Raw genomic sequence first — 21070 nt, 5'->3', positions numbered from 1 at the left:
CAAGGTGAAAAACACAAGAAAGTGCAGAATTGCAAATGGTCTATTCTGCAGTTTGTTTTCTGTGTTAATGAACATAATTTTCAGTTTCTTCTCTTCTGAATCAAAGTGCAAAATGTTTGAAATCTTAGTGATTCACGACCTGGGGCAAGGTCGATCTGCAGTTACTTTTTATTTCACTGAAATAAGCTTGCATTGCAAACTATTGATGTAAGTGTTTTATTAGTTTGGGAAATTGCAACTGCTACGAAAAATTATATACCTTAATGCTTCACGTGCCCTACACTGTATGGGCTGAACTAATATCGCTAGATTTGCTATCCCTACACTGAAATTATGTAACTTCAGCATTATCAGCCTCCTTGCAAGCTCAAATGCTTTTAAAAAAAGGGGGATTCTGGATTAAATCTAACTGAATGCCTTAAATATATATAGCCTAAAGGCCGATGTTCGAAACTATCTGGAGATAATCTATATCTACATTTAAGTCTGTTCTCTGCAAACAATTGTTCCGGTTATTATGGTTTCTTCCCATTTCATTCACATATGGAGCATGGTAAGAATGACTGTTTAAATGCCTCTGTGCATGCAGTAATAATTCTAATCTTATATGCATTGTTAGCAATTTGTAGGGGGTTGCAATATATTTCTAGAGTCATCATTTAAAGCCACTTCTTGAAACTTTGAAACAGACTTTCTCGGGATAGTTTACATCTATTTTCAAGAGTCTTCCAGCTCAGTTCCTTTAGCATCTCTGTGACTCTCTCCCATGGATCAAACTAGCCTGTGACCATTTGTGCTGAACTTCTCTGTATATGTTCAATATCCCCCGTTAGTCCCATTTGGTATGGGTCCCATATATCTGAGCAATATTTTAGACCAGTTGCACAAGTGATTTGTAAGCAATCTACTTCCTGACTGCACTTCCCCAGTACTCCACCAATAAACCGAAGTCTAGCACATGCTTTAGCCACAACTGAGCCTATGTGATCATTCAATTTCATACTACTACAAAGTGTTACATTGTATTTGTATGAATTGGCTGATTCCAATAGTGACTCACTGATATTATGGTCATAGGATACTGCCCTTTCTTTCTTTTTTTTCTCTTTTTGTGAAGTGCACAGTTTTACATTTCTGAACATTTAAAGCGAGTTGCCAATCTTTGCACCATTTTGAAATCTTATCAGAATCTGACTGAACATTTATGGGGCTTCTTTTAGACAGTACTTCATTATAGATAACTGCATCATCAGCAAAAAGTCTAAGGTTACTATTAATATTGTCTGCAAGGTCATTAATATACAATATGAACAGTAAAGGTCATAACACATTTTCCTGGGGCACACATGCAAGTTACTTCTACATCTGACAATGGTGATAATGCTGCATAAAAACCAATTGCATGCATGTCTCCCCTCTGATAGCCCGTAATAAGATGGGCACAACAAGCATTTAAGGAATAAATTTCCAAATGGTCAAATTATGACATGAATTGTAACCATCGATAAACAGCAATTGAATACAAGTACATGAACAAAACTGTTCCCAGGTATTATTAAAAAGAGCACTTTTTACCTGGTAATATGGAGAAACTTTTTCTTCTTGATTTATTTTGTCATGTGCTTTAGATATGTTGTTAAGGTTATGTTCACTCCGTACTCTTTCTTCTTCAATCTCATGCACAAGATGATATAAGGCTTTCAGTCGTTCCTAAACGAAAATATATCAGTGTATTAAGCATAATCAATTACATCAATGTTTGTATAGTTCAGAATCAGAATCAAATGTTTATTTACAGTTTAATTCTCACAAAAATAAATTTAAAAAAGAAAAAAAGACTACAACCACTCACTGTTAGTAAGGCTAGTTATTAAAACCAAATAGTGCCATTGCCAGTTTTGAACCAGAAGGTTCATCATCAGCTGGCTGTTCATGTTTATAATTGGAGTTAGCTGGTCTTAATCATGAAGGATGTTTCATGGTGTGTGTGTGTGCGTGAAACCCCCGCCCACCCTACCCCGCCCCACACATATACACAATTTTCAATCTCTTTGTAAAATATTATCACCATGGCTAGTCATATGGCATCCACTGCTGAATGAAGTTCTTTCTCTAGACTTCTCCATGCATTACAGTCTTCAGCTGCACACATCCATCCTGTTCTTGTGTATTTTATGATTCCATCCACCCACTTCCTAGTCTCCTATTTCATGGAACTCAACAAACATCTGCCTTCTATTTTCCAGGTTACATGTCCTGTCTACCCACATTCCAGTTTCGTGACAGTCATAATTATGTCTTTAATTGCTGGTACATTCATTTGAACTCCTGTTTCTCCTAGCAATTGCCAGAATGCATCTCTAAATTGCTTGTTGAATTTTCCTCAGTTTTTAATGGTTCATTACCAAAAACACACTTCTGTTAATTTCTTTCCTTGTCCATCTTGTCATGTTCAATAGCAGAAAAAAAAGATTCATCAACCAGTTCTGTAAGTTCATCATTGATTTGTACTATTTTCTTTTCAATGTGTGGACTATATATTACTTTTGTATTATTGTAGAAGATCTTTATATCTACTTTCAAACTTGCTCCCTTCTTCATTCCTTAGATGCTGGAAGTTTATCTGTATTACAAGCAAACTGGTCATCTGCAGCATGAACGAGATTCAGATGTGTATTCAGTAACAAATGACCTCCTTCATCTTAAGATCTGGAAATGTGTCACAGTGCTGCTGAAACAAGTATAACGACCTGGAATTTACTTGTCCAACTGTTCTTCAGTTCTGAATTTCCCACTGTCCTGACGCAGTCTAGTGGAAGCTGTGCTCAGATACAGACATTCCTCAGCCTACGAACATCAATGTTTTTTTCTGGAAAAGTACAAATTTTGTTGAAACTGGTTCAAAAACTACCTCAAAATCCATGTATTCTTGATAAAGTGAAGCTGGCTCATAGCATTACAAATATATGTGAACTTTTCCTTTGCTTTACTAAAATCCAACATGTTTATCTCTGCAGGCTGTATATTCTACCAAGTATCTCTTACATTACACAGTGAAGGTTGATGTGTCTATAGCTTTTGTTCTTTGAAACAGAACAGTTACAGCATTGTTTCAGATACACAGTCCTCCACAGTCATTGTGTAAATAATTTTCCAAGTTCCATGTACATTACAAGTCCCCAGTTTCAATCACTTTTACTGAAACAATGCTTGCAGATGTCTTTACTCCCTTTATCAGTAATATGACTTTATAAATCTTAACTGGTTTTACTTCCAGAATGTCATTACTTTCAGTATCAACTGTTTCTGTTTTTGATTTTTCTCTCCTGAAGTATACAGGCATAAAGAAGTTTTCTAATTTTAATTTTATTTAATTCATTTTATTTTCATGTTCCTATGCTTGTTTGCCTGACACTTATCTTCTCCTTAATAGTTGCCTGTATGTATGATGTATGAACATCAAGAGCTCAGATGGAAACCCAGTTCTAAGCAAAGAAGGGAAAGCAGGAAGATGGAAGTAGTATATAGAGGGTCTATACAAGGGCGATGTACTTCAGGACAATATTATGGAAATGGAAGAGGATGTAGATGAAGATGAAATGGGAGATACGATACTGCGTGAAGAGCTTGACAGAGCACTGAAAGACCTGAGTCGAAACAAGGCCCCCTGAATGGACAACATTCCATTGGAACTACTGACGGCCTTGGGAGAGCCACTCCTGACAAAACTCTACCATCTGGTGAGCAAGATGCATGAAACAGGCGAAATACCCTTAGGTGTCAAGAAGAATATAATAATTCCAATCCCAAAGAAAGCAGGTGTTGACAGATGTGAAAATTACCGAACAGTCAGTTTAATAAGCCACAGCTGCAAAATACTAACACGAATTCTTTACAGACGAATGGAAAAACTAGTAGAAACCGACCTCGGGGAAGATCAGTTTGGATTCCGTAGAAATACTGGAACACGTGAGGCAATACTGACCATATGACTTATCTTAGAAGAAAGATTAAGGAAAGGCAAACCTACATTTCTAGCATTTGTAGACTTAGAGAAAGCTTTCGACAATGTTGATTGGAATACTCTCTTTCAAATTCTAAAGGTGGCAGGGGTAAAATACAGGGAGTGAAAGGCTATTTACAATTTGTACAGAAACCAGATGGCAGTTACAAGAGTCGAGGGGTATGAAAGGGAAGCAGTGGTTGGGAAGAGAGTGAGACAGGGTTGTAGCCTCTCCCCGATGTTATTCAGTCTGTATATTTAGCAGGCAGTAAAGGAAACAAAATAAAAATTTGGAGTAGGTATAAAAATCCAGGGAGAAGAAATAAAAAAAAATTGAGGTTCGCCGATGACATTGTAATTCTGTCAGAGACAGCAAAGGGCTTGGAAGAGCAGTTGAATGGAATGGACAGTGTCTTGAAAGGAGGATATAAGATGAACATCAACAAAAGCAAAACGAGGATAATGGAATGTAGTCGAATTAAGTCGGGTGATGCTGAGGGAATTAGATTAGGAAATGAGACACTTAAAGTAGTAAAGGAGTTTTGCTATTTGGGGAGCAAAATAACTGATGATGGTCGAAGTAGAGAGGATATAAAATGTAGACTGGCAATGGCAAGGAAACATCGAGTATAGATTTAAGTGTCAGGAAGTCATTTATGAAAGTATTTGTATGGAGTGTAGCCACGTATGGAAGTGAAACATGGACGGTAAATACACTCCTGGAAATGGAAAAAAGAACACATTGACACCGGTGTCAGACCCACCATACTTGCTCCGGACACTGCGAGAGGGCTGTACAAGCAATGATCACAAGCACGGCACAGCAGACACACCAGGAACCGCGGTGTTGGCTGTCGAATGGCGCTAGCTGCGCAGCATTTGTGCACCGCCGCCGTCAGTGTCAGCCAGTTTGCCGTAGCATACGGAGCTCCATCGCAGTCTTTAACACTGGTAGCATGCCGCGACAGCGTGGACGAGAACCGTATGTGCAGTTGACGAACTTTGAGCAAGGGCGTATAGTGGGCATGCGGGAGGCCGGGTGGACGTACCGCCGAATTGCTCAACACGTGGGGCATGAGGTCTCCACAGTACATCGATGTTGTCGCCAGTGGTCGGCGGAAGGTGCACATGCCCGTCGACCTGGGACCGGACCGCAGCGACGCTCGCCAAGACCGTAGTATCCTACGCAGTGCCGTAGGGGACCGCACCGCCACTTCCCAGCAATTTAGGGACACTGTTGCTCCTGGGGTATCGGCGAGTACCATTCGCAACCGTCTCCATGAAGCTGGACTACGGTCCCGCACCCCGTTAGGCAGTCTTCCGCTCACGCCCCAACATCGTGCAGCCCACCTCCAGTGGTGTCGCGACAGGCGTGAATGGAGGGACGAATGGAGACGTGTCGTCTTCAGCGATAAGAGTCGCTTCTGCCTTGGTGCCAATGATGGTCGTATGCGTGTTTGGCGCCGTGCAGGTGAGCGCCACAATCAGGACTGCATACGACCGAGGCACACAGGGCCAACACCCGGCATCATGATGTGGGGAGCGATCTCCTACACTGGCCGTACACCTCTGGTGATCGTCGAGGGGACACTGAATAGTGCACGGTACATCCAAACCGTCATCGAACCCATCGTTCTACCATTCCTAGACCGGCAAGGGAACTTGCTGCTCCAACAGGACAATGCACGTCCGCATGTATCCCGTGCCACGCAACGTGCTCTAGAAGGTGTAAGTCAACTACCCTGGCCAGCAAGATCTCCGGATCTGTCCCCCATTGAGCATGTTTGGGACTGGATGAAGCGTCGTCTCACGTGGTCTGCACGTCCAGCACGAACGCTGGTACAACTGAGGCGCCAGGTGGAAATGGCATGGCAAGCCGTTCCACAGGACTACATCCAGCATCTCTACGATCGTCTCCATGGGAGAATAGCAGCCTGCATTGCTGCGAAAGGTGGATATACACTGTACTAGTGCCGACATTGTGCATGCTCTGTTGCCTGTGTCTATGTGCCTGTGGTTCTGTCAGTGTGATCATGTGATGTATCTGACCCCAGGAATGTGTCAATAAACTTTCCCCTTCCTGGGACAATGAATTCACGGTGTTCTTATTTCATTTTCCAGGAGTGTAGTTTGGACAAGAAGAGAATAGAAGCTTTTGAAATGTGGTGTTACAGAAGAATGCTGAAGATTAGATGGGTAGATCACATAACTAATGAGGAAGTATTGAATAGGATAGGGGAGAAGAGAAGTTTGTGGCACAACTTAACCAGAAGAAGGGATCGGTTCGTAGGACATGTTCTGAGGCATCAAGGGATCACCAATTTAGTATTGGAGGGCAGCGTGGAGGGTAAAAATGTTTGAGGGAGACCAAGAGATGAATACACTAAGCAGATTCAGAAGGATGTAGGTTGCAGTAGGTACTGGGAGATGAAGAATCTTGCACAGGATAGAGTAGCATGGAGAGCTGCATCAAACCAGTCTCAGGACTGAAGACCACAACAACAACAACAACAACAACAACAAATGCAGCATCTTGTGTTAAATGTTGAAACTTGTCAGGATAAAAAAAATCTGTTAGATCTTAATACACAAGGGTAATAAATTAGTCACAAACTGAAAAATTCAGGAAATTACTTACAGACATGAACTGGATAGACATTTACAACACTTCTGACTCAAATGGAAAATACAAAACATTCCTTAATAAAATTATTTCTAAAATGGCTCTGAGCACTATGGGACTTAACAACTATGGTCATCAGTCCCCTAGAACTTAGAACAACTTAAACCTAACGAACCTAAGGATATCATACAGCACCCAGTCATCACGAGGCAGAGAAAATCCCTGACCCTGCTGGGAATCGAGCCCGGGCGAGGGAAGCGAGAACGCTACCGCACGACCACTAGCTGCGGACAGTTATTTCTACTTTTGAAAATTGTTTTCCCCTAAAGGTAACTCAAATCACACAAAAGCCAAAAAATAAACCATGGATTACACAAGGAATAAAGATATTATGTGGAACAAAAAGGAGACTCTATCTGCTATCTAGGAACAGCTCTGATGTTAGCATTGTAATGCATTACAAAAAGTACTGCAAAATACTGAAGCAAGTAATCCAGAAATCGAAGCAACTTTATTATGAGAAAAAGGTAATTACATTAGGCAACAAAATAAAAACTGTATGGGATATAGTGAAAACAGAGACAGTTGGGCCAAAAAGGAAGAGGAACAGATAGCTCTAAAAATAAATGAGACTTTGGTAAAAATGCTTGTATTGTTGCAAACCTCATAAACAAGTACTTCATTTCTATTACTGACAGGTTGGGGTTATCAGGTTCGATGAAAAGTGCAGTGAAGTATCTGAGACCAGTCTTTAAAAATAATTTCAGTAACATGGAAGTGACACTCACATCTCCCAAAGAAGTAGCATCCTTAAAATCTAAGTATTCTAGTGGGTATGATAATATATCAATGAAGCTAATCAAAGAATGCTCATGTGAGTTGAATTCTTAAGTTATTTGTGTAATCAATCTCTTATCAGCAGAACATTTCCAGACTGGCTACAATACGCCAAAGTTAAGCCTCTTAACAAGAAGGGGATAAGGAGATACCATCAAATTACTGACGAATTTTTTCTTATGGCAGCTTTCTCAAAAATATTTGAAAAGGTTGTGTTAAGTGTCTCCTTAAGCATCTGACAGCAAATAATATATTGTCCAAGTCACGGTTTGGCTTTCTTAAGGGTTCTGATATAGAGAATGCTATTTACACTTACAGTGAGAAGGTACTTAATTCATTAGATAATAAATTAGAGGCTACCAGCAGACTGTTGCTAAACACACTGCCAGACATAATGTCCTTCATTTCAGTGACTGCTTCACAGCCTGTGCCATATGGATCCTTCCCACCAACACCAGCTTTTCTGAACGAAGCAATTTCTTACATATTCTTCCACTTATGCTTCTTTGACTTTTGTTTCTGTCAGTCACACCACTTTCCTGCCCCATCTGTTCATTAACTGTATTTCTGTCACATTCTTCTTATGTTCTAACTCACTTCATCACTTGTGTACGTTGCTGCTAATGCGCTAAGTGTAACTTGTTCTGCTTCTCGTGAATAATACAAGCTCTGCTTCATGTACTTGACTACTGTCGCTTTCCAGTATTGTTGCTGTAGTGATTTCTAAGCATTGTATGCCATACTAAGTGTAAGTCTTGTTTTAAATATATGTGCTGTTATGTAACACAATGTGAAATATGTAGAATTCCTGGCCAGATATGAAAGAGGGCTCGAATCTAGGCAAAATAAATAGAGCAATTAATAATAAATTACACATATTTCATGTCTAAAAAATTTTAAAATGTAATTGTATAACTAGAATATAAATTTGTGGGTAAGATTCAATTTCATACAATTTTTAAAAGCCTTATCTCCCTTTATTTTTTAAAAAATCTGATGAGCAATATATTAAACAAGCTTCCAGCTTCACCAGTAACCCATGCTGCTAGTTTGAGAACTCTGTGTGTTATACAATAATTCATAATTTTTCGTTCCTCTTGTCTTATAATCACTTATGTCCTTGGTGAGGAGCTTATATCACTGACAACCAAAGATACAATATGAAGATGTCATCTGTTCTTTCAGACATGTCCGGAAGAACAGATGTCATGCCTACACATAATGCAGCACAGTCATTGCAGTTTTACTTGTAGATAACATGACTAGTTTCACGGGTAGTCCTGCCTTTGATAGGACCAATGATGTTAGAGGCCGGACTGAAGTAGGTGGTAGTAGGATGATGTATGGGACAGGTCGCATTTAGGACTATTACAGGGGTATGAGCCAGGAGGTAATGTGTTGGTAGCAGGGGTTGTGTATGGATAGACAAGTATACTGTGTAAGTTTGATGGACGGGAAATACCACTGTGGGAGGAGTGGGAAGGATAGTGGGCAGGACATTTCTCATTTCACGGCATGGCGAGAGGTAATAAAAACCCAGGCAGAGAATGTAATTCAGTTCTCCAGTCCTGGGTGTTACTGAATTATGAAGGGAATGCTCCTCTGTGGCTGGGTGGTGGGGCTTTGGGAGGTGGTGGGAGGCTGGAAAGATAAGGCATGGAAGATTTGTTTTTGTACAAGGTTGGGAGGGTAATTACTATCAGTTAAGACTCCAGTGAGAGCCTCGGTATATTTCAAGAGGGGCTGCTCATCACTGCAGATGTGACGGAAATGAGTGGCTAGGCTGTACGGAAACGAATTCTTGGTATGGAACAGGTGGCAGCTGTCGAAGTGGAGGTATTGATGGCGGTTTGATATGGACAGAGGTATTGATGTAGCCATCTTGGAGGTGGAGGTCAACATCTAGGACGGTGGCTTGTTGGATTGAGTAGGACCAGGTGAAGCAAATGAGGGAGAAGTTGTTTAGGTTTTGGAGGAATGTGCATAGCGTGTCCTCACCTTCAATCTAGATAACAATGATGAATCTGAACTAGGCGAGGGGTTTAGAATTCTGGGTTTTTAGGAGGAATTCCTCTAGATGGCTCATGAATAGGTTGGCATAGGATGGTGCCAAATGGGTGCCTTGCAATACATCCTACATCCCAGTAACCCTCCTGGCCTCAACCTTCATTAGTCATTGTCCTCACCCATCCGGCCCCTTCCCTGTTCCTATTCCAGCACTACACAGCTGTCATTCCCACACCGTCGTTTTATTTCTCTCCTTTTCCACTAATCCTCCCCCCCCCCCCTTTCCCATCTCTTCCCTGCCCACAGACTAACCTGCAGCACTTCGCTGTCGACCATCCCCACCATAGTATTCCTCCCCCTCCCCGCTCCAGCCTCCTCCTCACCCCTACCCAGTCGCCACTCCCATCATGCACTGGTGCCGCTGTTCGCAGTGTGGTTTCAGTTGCCCAAGACTGCAGTCAAATGTGTGAGTTGCACTTGTGTGTGTGTGTGTGTGTGTGTGTGTGTGTGAGAGAGAGAGAGAGAGAGAGAGAGAGAGAGAGAGAGAGAGAGAGAGATCAGAAGGGGATGGGCGAATAATTCTATTACTGGCCTCAGCAGCCAGACAGTGGTCGTGTGTGTGAGTTACATTTGCATCAGTGTGCATGTGTGTATGTTGTCTAATTTGGAAGAAGGCCTTTTGACTTTAAGCTTATTTGTTTAGCAGTCTTTTTGTTGCGCCTGTCTGAGACATAGCAACTCTGCTGTGTCGTGAGTAGCAATCTATCTTTGACATTATTGCATCCTGGATCTTCCATTGTTTGATTTTACTATTACACTTCAGTAACTTACTGGTGTGTAACCTTTTTTCTATTGAAAATATAGTTTGCCCTCAGTAAAATTATGCATATCAATTCACATAGAATTTTATGCCAGTCAGAAATGTACTCAGGATAGGGTTGGAAGAAAGATTATGCTTTATACAACATTACTATACAGAAAGATGTCATTTGACACAGACAAGAAGTTTTAATTGGACGACAAATGAGTGGTTTAGAGAAACAATGGAAAATTTAAATAGTTAGATGGGATTTTAAACCCCAATCCTCCAAATCTGAGTCCAGTGCCTTAATCATTGTACCACTTTATTCAGTGATAAAAGTCTTCAACGTGACTTTTTATACATAAAACTTAATGACATGCTAAATACTATCAGCCTTCAGTAAGTGCCCATTTGGGCAAGTAATACAGAAGCATGCACTACATGAATAAAATAGTAACTACTGGAGAGACAGAACTGTATTTAAGCATTTTGACGGCATTGGAGTTATGTCAGAGATAACATGAAGAGGTCTATCATTTCTTTACAACATATCTTCATTATCTATAACAAAAAATTACATGAGAATGACAATAGGAGCCACATAAGAATTCAAAAGTACCGTATCATACATTCTGTTCCTTTTGTATTATATTAGTTTTAAGATGTCCTTTTGGTAAACATTCATACTAGTCATTGTCTGAGCATAATTAATGATACAAAAAATTACACCATTGTAGCCCTATTTACTGTCTGGTTCATACTGTCTTACTTGGACAATGTGTAGCTCTTCATTTAGTTAAAAAGGACCAGCTAGTGTCCCAGGCTTCCTCCATTACGAGCTGCTGATGGCAATTTGTTTCCATCGGTCATAACTGATGGGATGATAATAAATGGTAATCATTGAGAGTCACTGATTCTAATGATTCCTTTTGGGTGAAGGTGCGATTTGATCTGTTTTCATTATGGAGACCAGAAAGAAAATCTGATGTCATGCAAAGTAATGATGAGCTGACATATTGACCAGTAGCAAATTCCGAGGCCTAGGTTAGGTTGGAGGGTGACAATTTGGTTGTTAATTAATGAAGACAACAAATTATCCACACGAAAATATGATTGCCGTCATAGTCTAATGTGCAGCACAATATATGTTGGTCAATGCAATAACCTTCTAGCTCTTATTTTTGACCCTGTAGTTATATTGTAACTTAATGGGACAAAATATCAGCTACTTTCATTCATAAACCATTGGAAATTACAGATGAGGATGCCGATTGACTTCTGACAACTGACTCACAAGTCGTGTTGACTCTCCATCATTCACCATGCCTGCAGTTACCAACAACAGCACTCAACAGAAATGCCACAGTACACTGTCAGTGCACTTTTATCAAATAATCTTTCCTTATCTCACCTTATACTGATCCAACATCAGATTATCTTCATACACTTGCACTAGCAAAAGTCAGAAGACTGCAGACAACTAGTATTGTGTGTGCAGGCACAGCTTCCCGTAATGATCAAACAGTATTAGTTGTCAGCAGGTACAGCCTACCATAATGATAAAACATTATGTTTAGAAGCAATTGTTGAACATCATGTCTGTTTTAGAAAGACTATCAAATAGCTTCTTTGTATGTCACAGTGTTGTTAATGGCTCCTCCATGAAAATTAATGCACATAGGCAGGGCCTACTCCTACCCCCATCGCCATCCCTGTAGTAGTCTATTGTACTGTGTTTAACAATCCGTCAACACTAGATACACAGAACAAACCTGGTTTGGACAAGAAGGGTAACTGGGTCAAGTCATTTTCGAAGTAACCATAGCAGTCTTCACTTTCGGTAACTTAGAGAAACCACTGAAAATTTAAATCTGGATGGTTGGATGGCGACACGAACTGCCACCCTTCCAAATGAGAGCCTAATATTTTGACTGGTGGACAAGCTTCTTCCATACAGGAGTACAAGCAGATTATACAATAAAATAACTATTATTTGAACATAATGACAATGATGTAACTATTATCTATATTTTAAACAAAGGGGGCAAATTTAAGACTAAAATGATTAGTTAATCATAAGTATTTACAGAAAATAGAAAAATAATTTTAATAATTTACCTGCACCTGGAAAGCAGCAGCATCAGCAGAAAATGCCATGACTTCGAATATTATAAGAAATTTAACACATCAGTTGACTTTTTCTTAAATTTTGGTTTGACATATAATGACCAGTAGATATCACATAACCCCAAGCAATGAACACTATGATGGACAATACCTGATGGAGGAGAACAAAATAAATTCCATTGCACAAAATACAGCAACATTATCACTTGCCAAATCAGGAATGGGTGAACAAATCTACAGTACACTGGAAAAAAGGAACATAACAAAAACACTTGTGAAATGTATGGTAGATAGTCCTTCCTATTGTGTCACTATTAGGGTTCCTTACAGTTTTATTCATTGTACGGAGTGTGGAAGAAAAACTTCATATATGTGTTTGTGTGTGCTGTAATCATTATAAAAAAATCTTGTCTTTGTGCTCCCTGCAGAAGTTTTATTATATACCAAGGTTCCTCCATTAATGCTGGATTTTGAAACTTTGTGATTTGCTTTCTGAGAGATACTGATGGTTACAGAGTGTATGTTTGTACAGTGTCTGTATCTTCACAATACAATGTCATCAAAACATGCATGTTTCTCTGAAAGAGCAGACACTGTCACTGACAATTACAGCTGTGGTAAACATTATGAAACAGATTTGCATACTGTGAGCATACACTGACAACAGCTGTTTATGATGCATGAAAATATGTGCTGGACTGGAACTCGAACCTGGATTTCCCAATTATCAGGAATGGTCACCTTAACCACTTCTGCTATCTGAGAAACCTTTAAGCCTGATTCAATCTACCACATGTCACATCTACAGAGATTCTTCCACAGAATCAGAGAGCTCATATTACTGAACACAAAGGAACTAGCATACCAGATACTTGCATTTTATGGCATTTTGCATCATTCTGTATCCTTCATTGTGTTCAGGTTTCAGACTTGACCTGAAACATCAGTGAAGAGCATCCAACAGGTATGTGTATCAGTTGACTGACTTCAACTGTGACACACTGATATTGAGTGATAGAAAATTTCTTTTTTGTTTTGTGAAGCAAATAGTTTTACAATTCTGAACATTTAAAGCAAGTTGCCAATCTTTGCACTACTATCTTATCTAGATTTTTCTGAATGCTGGTGCAACTTTTTCTGTTAGTACTGATTACAGATAATTGCATCCCCGGCAAAAAGATCAAGATTACTATTAATACCGCCTGCCACATCATTAATACACAACACAAAAAGCGGGGACATTTCCCTGGGGCATGCCAGAAGTTATGTCTACTTCTGGTCAATGGTTCTCCATCTAAGATAATGTACTGCATCTTCCACCTAAGAAATCTTCAGTCTGGTCACACATTTTGTTTGATACTTCATACAAATTTACTTTTCACAATGAATTTTCACTCTGCATCAGAGTGTGCCATGACACAAAACACAATGTCAGATTAAAACTGTGTGGTGGACTTGAATGTGTGACCTTTGCCTTTCAGGGGCATGTGCTTCACCAAACTAGGTCCCATGCCCACCTCATGGTAGCTCAGTCGGTGCAGCACTAACCCATTAAAGGCTAAGGTCCAAGGTACAAATCCCAGTCCAGTACACAGATTTGATTTTACTTTTGATGTTAATCATTGGGGGGGGGGGGGGGGGGGGGGGGAGGAGGGAGAGAAACAAACTCTATAGCTACAGAATCTAACAGACCTTCAACACAGAAAATTAAGAAAGCACCTTGCAACAAAGCATATTTTCAATACAATTTCGAAAGTCGATATTAATTTTGCATTTACTTCAGCACTAATGCATATTTCATCCTTCAACGACCTTCTTTAATCTATACAGACAACACAACAAGGAGAATATCATGCCAGTCCTGGCAGTCAGTGATTTTAACTCCTCATAATGATGGCTGAGACAGTTACTGAAAGCTCGAGTGTTTTATTTGAAGTGATGCGGCCTACAAACAGATAAGATTTTACATGCTACTGCATAAGACTCCAAGGAAACACAACAGAAGTCACGTTACATAAATGAGTTCTTAGGCTTACAATTTAAAATTGGAGTATAAATATACAACCAACTAATATTCATAACCAATTACGCTCCTATGTCGACATGGATCTTTAACTTGGAATCTTAATATTTCATCGACAATGTTCTTGCTAACAGGGTTATCCATGCAGACCTCTGTGAAGACCTGATAACTGGAGAAAGGCATTGCACAAATTAGTGCTGTGAATGCAAATGTTGAGTCATACCTATGTAGTTCAGGGCAGTATGAGCAGAGTGCACGACAAGCAAGGTTCTGGGTTCTAGTCACAGTTTCATATACCAGAGTGCATCAAATATGACATGTGCCTTCGTAGACTTGTTCTGGTATTTATTTATCTGTGAATCACTTTCCCAAGGATATAGGACATGACACTGTACACGGTTTAAGAAAGATACCAATAATTTTGAAGTCAAAAAGTTGAAAGTTACAACTACACAAATGTAGTTGGAGCATAATAGTAGCTTTTATCTAGGATTTGTAGTTCTTATAAGAAAAAGTCCATTAAATTCGGCAAAGTGCGCTTAAATATGGCACTAACTTAAGACATTCACAATTCAAATTATCATCTCTCAAGCTAACCTAAACCTTGTACTGCCATACAGATCAGTCTGTCACCATAACCAAGATTATGGGGGTGGGGTGTAAATACTGCTCTGACCTAAAAGTTATAGTAACAGACTAATCTGTGACATGGGGGGAGCTTATCACGCAGCACCTACACACAAAATCTAGAACACAATTTAAATGTAACGTACTTCGTTATTTTTTTAAAAAAAACGCCGGCAGCGAAAATATATGTAGCAAATAAGCTGTGTATTTGTAGTGTTCAAAGATCCCTTGTTTAGGTGGGCACCAAATAACATTATGTTAACTTTCACCTAAGTATTTCATTTAAAGTCATGGCTGAGGAGCGCCGGAACAAAACCAGATATATCCACTTTTGCTGTATTGGTGTATTTGAGCTGTAGTGGGAAGGGAGGGGGGGGGGGGAGGGGGATTGGGAGTAAAAATACATGCTGCCACAAAATGTGTTTTAGGATGTGTTACTTCTTTTTATAGCTTGTGGAGCCATTTAGAGATCACTATTTGTTACTTTCTGTATTAACAGCAAATGCAGATTTATCGGTTTTTGTTCCGGCGCTCCTCAACTTATAAATACATAAAAACATTTATTCTCATGCAACAAAATACTAACAAAATTCACAACACGTCGCAACTGCTTCTCATTTTTCATAACTCCCGTTCACATAACAATGCGAATCACAAAAGCTGTTACGAAAAATTGTCACGGTAGTGTATGTAAATAAACAAACACAAGTCCGTCTATCTGCAGTAGATACTGTGGAAAAGAAAAATCTTTGATTTTATACGCATCGAACCTCCTTGGTTGGTATCATTGAAGATGAATATCACAGCCAAACATTTTAGACTGTGATCACTATACACTATGCGTGATATAGCTGATCCGGAAGACGCTAGGACCAACACGTGCTCTTATTGTAGCTTCATTTCCTCGACCTAAAATTAAAAATACAAACCATTCAAAAGTTAAAACTCGACAGTGCAATGCGAACAGGAAGTATTCTAAGGTGGGGAAGAGGCATTTATAGGAACAACATCTATTGAGAGCTCGTACAGCGGTGTTCCCACAGGCAATTAAAACTTGCACTTGTGTCCTCCACTGACGACTTCGGATGTCAGTTAATGTTTTTAGACGCAAGGTAGTAATTTGACAGGTACTACATGTAGCTGTGAAGATTTTTGTTTAAAAGTTTGAAGGAAGTCTAAAGAAGAAAATACAGATCCACCAAATACTGCAAATAAAAATAGATTCAACACAGAATTCATTTCTGGGCGTTGAATACTCAAATAAAAGACAGTGTCAGAGACCGAAATGATCTTCAAAAGTCACTTTCGAATGAATGAAACTTACTTTTAAATTCTTCTAGTCTGTTTTTCTTCCTCTGTTCAAAGATACACATTTGTCAGATGTTATGTCAGCTAACGTTAAGTTACGAATATCACTGAGATACCTGAAAATTGATAGCATTAATATATGCTTGCTGCAATCCTAAATGCACATACAAATCCGATTACCACTGGACGAGCCATCATCTGTGCAAAGAAAACCAGTTGGGTTCTGCATTTGATTAGCAATTTAAATGGGACAAGAATTAGGTAGACTACCATAATAATAGATGCAAAAGCATGTCGTTAATGACTGATCATTTATACCATGTTGATGGTCTAATACTGAAACCGGTAGATGTAATCAAATACCAATATCTGCATGTCAGGCATTCAAAAAATGAGTTACAGCTGTTGGAAATAGCCTTTACAGAAAGTTCAACTTTTCAGTGGTCATTAATATAGGTTGTGTCCGCCCTTAACGGTTATGAAGGATTGATTCTGTGAGGACACTTTGAGTAAGGTGTCTGAAGGTTTGTGTAAGAATAATAGCGCATTCTTCCTAAAGAGCCGAAACCAGAGAAGGTAGTGATGTTGCACACTGGCGCCTGAAGCGAAATCGACGTATTAAATTCATCCCAAAAGAGTTCCATTGGATTCAGTTCAGATAAGCCTGTGCATTTCTGGAAAGTTATTGCCCACCAACTATTCCTCAAAGTTTGTACTTTATGACAGGAAAAATTGTCATGCTAATACAAACATTTCTGAACTGTTCCTCTACTGCACACAGTACACAACGCTGTACTCTTCCGCATTTAATATTTTCTTAAGCACATTATGAATTTCATAAAAATACAATGAGGAACATTTCCAAGCCGTAACACCGCCTCCTCCGTAGTTCACCAATGGCACTACATATTTTGGCAGATAACGTTCTTCAGCCATTCGCATTGCCACAGGTTATTGTGTGATTCATCACTCCAAATAATCATTTCAAGTAATTCAGTGCCCAGTGGCGTTACTCTTTACACAAGTGCAGTTTAGCATTTACTACACTATACAGGGTACAGTGTGATTCATCACTCCAAATCAGTCGTTTCCACTCATCCACTGCCCAGTGGCGTCACTCTTTACACAACAAGCATCACTTAGCATTAACTACGGAAATGTGTTTCTTGCGAGAAGCCGCTCGACCATTGCACGTATTCTTTTTATCTCCCTACATACAGTCGTGCCAGCTGGACTATCAGTGACACTTTAGAACTGAACTGATTTCATGAGACTTTTTACAACCACTCTCTTATGGTGCTCGATATTTCTTTACATGAGATCTGCTTGGTCTTTGATTAGCTGTGGTTGTTCATTTGCATGCCCACTTCATAATCACACTACCAACAGTCGACATGGGTGGCTTTGTTGTTGTTGTGATCTTCATTATGAAGACTGGTTGGGCACAGCTCTCCACAATATCCTATGCAGGACTCTTCATCTCAGACTAGCCACTGCAACCTATGTCCATTTGTCCCTATTTACTGTATTCATCTCATGGTCTCCTTCTGTAGATTTAACCCCCCTCCCCACACATACATTTTAAACTGAATTCCTCAATGTCTAAGAATGTGTCCTACCAACCGATCCCTTCTTTTAGTTAATGTATACCACAAATTTCCCTAATTCCGCTTAATGGCTCCTCAGTAGTTGCAAGACTTACCCACCTAATCTTCAGCATTCTTCTGTAGCACCACATTTCAAAAGCTTCTGTTCTCTTCTTGTCTGAAATGCTTCCTAACCACTTTTTCCTTGTACACAATGCTACACTCCACACAAATACTTTCAGAGAAGACTTCCTAATAAGTAAATTTCTCTTCTTCAGAAATGCTTATTTCGCCATTTTCATTCTCATTTTATAACTCTCTACTTCGCCTATTATCAGTTCCTTACTATTCAAATATGAAAATTCATCTACTACCTTTAGCATTTCATTTTATAATTCCCTCAGCATCACTTGATTTAATTCGACTTCATTCCGTTATCCTGTTTTGCTTTTGTTGATGTTTATCTTATATCCGCCTTTTATCGTGTTGTCCATTCTGTTCAGTTGCTCTTCTAAGTCCTTCACTGTTTCTGATGGAATTACAATGTCATCAGCAAACCTCAAAGTTTTTATTTCTTCTCCTTGATCTTTAATTTCTTGGCCAAACTTTTCTTCCGTTTCCTTTACCTGTTGTTCACTTTACAGACTGAGTAACAATAGTGATAGGCTATAAACATATCTCACTCCATTTTCAACCACAGCTTCTCTGTCACGCCATTCAACTCTTATAACTGCCATCCGGTTTCTGTAAAATTTGTATTTTACCTTTTGCTTCCTGTATTTTATCCCCACTACCTTTAGAGTCCAAAGAGTATATTCCAGTCACACATTGTCATGAGCTTTCTCTAAGTTCACAAATGCTGTAATCATAGGCTTGCCTTTCTTCTAAGATAATTCATAAGATCAGTGAAGCAGAAACGTGTAAATATCGCCTTTACATGTCAGTCATTCAATGAGCCGGATCTACTATTGCACCCACACACTATGTTCAGCGTTGGTGGATATGGTGACATGAATGTTGGCTGTAAATACATTTCTTCGAAACAAATGAGTAAACAACCAACTGACAAATGAAATCTCTTTGTAATGATTATTAAATGACGAATGGTAATGCCAGATTCAACACATATTGAGCTCGCTGTAACTGGAGCTCGGCCAGCCTTGCATTTCTGTGGCATGGCTGCCATGCAGATCACCACTTGGAGAGCAGAGCATTTCTTCACAACCCAAAGTATTATTCTCTGAAAGTCAGCTTCTACTAGCTTTTCCATTCTTCTGTAAATAATTTGTGTCAGTATTTGAAAACATAGCTTATGAGACTGATAGTACACTGATATTCAAACCTGTCACACATGATTTTTTGTTTTGGAGTTGGAATTATTATATTGTTCTTTAATTCTGATGTATTTCCACAGTATCAAGTACATTTCACACCAGGTGGAATAATTTTGACGTGGCTGGCTCTCCCAAGAATATCAGTAATTCTCAGGGAAAGTTGACCAAGACACGGGACTTGTTTCAGATGAGGACTCTCATTACTCGGCCAAACTGTTCTTGCAGTATCGTTTCTCCCATGTCTTCTTCATCTACATCCTGCTTCCTTTCTATATTATTGTCTGCAAGTTCGTCTCCGTTGTACAGAACCTATACACCCCTTCAACCTTCCAGCTTTCCCTTCTTTGCTTGGTACTGTTTTTCCGTCTAAGCTCTTGATATTCAAACTACACTTTTCTAGAAAGGCCACTTTAATTTTCCTGTAGATGGTATCTATCTTTCCCCTAGTGAAATATGCTTCTACATCCTGACATCTGTCCTCTAGTCATTCCAGCTTGGCCATTTTGCACTTACTGTCAATCTCATTTTTTGGACATTTGTATTCCCATTTGGCCAATTCATTTGCTGGATTTTTATATTTTCTTCTTTCATCAGTTAAATTCCTATGATATCCAAGGACTTCTACTAGGCCTTGCCTTTTTACCTATGTGATCCTCTGCTGCCTTCACTATTTCACACTCAAAGCTGCCCCTTTGTCTTCTACTTTAATCCTTTCTTCAGTTTCAATAAAATGTTGCCTAATGCTTCCTTCGAAACTTTTAACAAACCCTGGTACTTTCAACTTATCTAGTTCCCTTCACTTTAAATTCCTGTCTTTTTGCAGTTCCTTCAGTTTTAATCTACGGTTCATAACTAGTAAGTAATCAGTGGTCAAAGCCCCCATCTTCCCCTGAAAATTACTTAGAATTTAAAATATGATTCCGAAATTTCTGTCTTACTATTATGTAATCAGTCTGAAGCCCTCCTGTGTCTCCAGGTCTTTCCCACATATACAACCTTCTTTCATATTTCTTAAAGCAATTGTCAACATCGATTAAATTACGCCCTATGCTTAATTCTACTAGATGGCTTCCTCTTTTAATGATTTTCCACCAGTCTATATTCTCCTGTTATTTTTCTTTCTTGTTTCTTGCTATAGTCTAATTCCAGACACCCATCACAGTTACATTTCCTCTCCCTTACTTTTCTGAATAATTTATTTTTGTGTTGTCATTGTATATACTTTCAATCTGTTCATCATCTTCTATGCTACTTGGCCTATACACCTATCCTACTGTGATGGTATTGGCTTCGTGTCTACCTTGGCTATGGTAAAGTGCTCATTATGTTTTTTATAGTGTCTTAGCCGCATTCCTACTTTCTTATTCACTATTAGATATACTCATGTGTTATTCCTAATTGATGCTGAATTTATAACTCTGCACTTAATTGAACAGGAGTCCTGTTCATCCTACCACAGAATTTCACTAAGTCCCACTACATTTTACCTCAGCCTATCCTCTGCCCTTTAAATTTTCTAACCTACCTACCAGATTAAGTGATCTAACAGTTCACACTCCAGTCCATGGAATGTCAGTTTTATTTTTCCTGATGACATCCTCATGAGCAGCTCTCCTATAGCTCTGAGTGGACAACAATTTTACCTCCAGGATATTTTTACCCAAAAGAATGTCATCATCATTTAGCGCTATGGTAGAGCAGCACGTCCTCTTGAAAATTAATAGCTGTTGTTTTCCCTCATTTTCAGCTGCAGGCATCTTTAGAAGAATTTAAATACTCCCAGTGGATTCGTT

At 39.3% G+C, this 21070-nt stretch overlaps 1 protein-coding gene across 3 annotated transcripts in view; it reads right to left on the bottom strand.

Annotated features, from left to right (window-relative positions):
• LOC126354328 (SAGA-associated factor 29) overlaps positions 1-16391 on the bottom strand; it is a 66688-nt gene extending 50297 nt beyond the window's left edge. The window contains exons 1-3 of one of the 3 annotated variants that reach the window (XM_050003891.1): positions 16374-16391; positions 12391-12550; positions 1576-1710 (exon numbers count right to left, since the gene is read on the bottom strand). In XM_050003891.1, coding sequence (XP_049859848.1) covers positions 1576-1710; positions 12391-12429 — 174 coding nt within the window. In that variant the 5' untranslated portion in view covers positions 12430-12550; positions 16374-16391. Of the gene's footprint in view, positions 1-1575; positions 1711-12390; positions 12551-15635; positions 15893-16373 lie in introns of those variants that run through there. The other 2 variants (XM_050003889.1, XM_050003890.1) reach the window with 2 other exon arrangements.
• Positions 16392-21070: the final 4679 nt, after the last annotated feature.

The sequence above is a fragment of the Schistocerca gregaria genome, chromosome 3, assembly GCF_023897955.1.
Source record: "Schistocerca gregaria isolate iqSchGreg1 chromosome 3, iqSchGreg1.2, whole genome shotgun sequence".
Lineage (NCBI taxonomy): Eukaryota > Metazoa > Arthropoda > Insecta > Orthoptera > Acrididae > Schistocerca > Schistocerca gregaria.
Note: the sequence above shows the minus strand (reverse complement) of the source record. Positions and strands in the feature narration are given on the sequence as shown.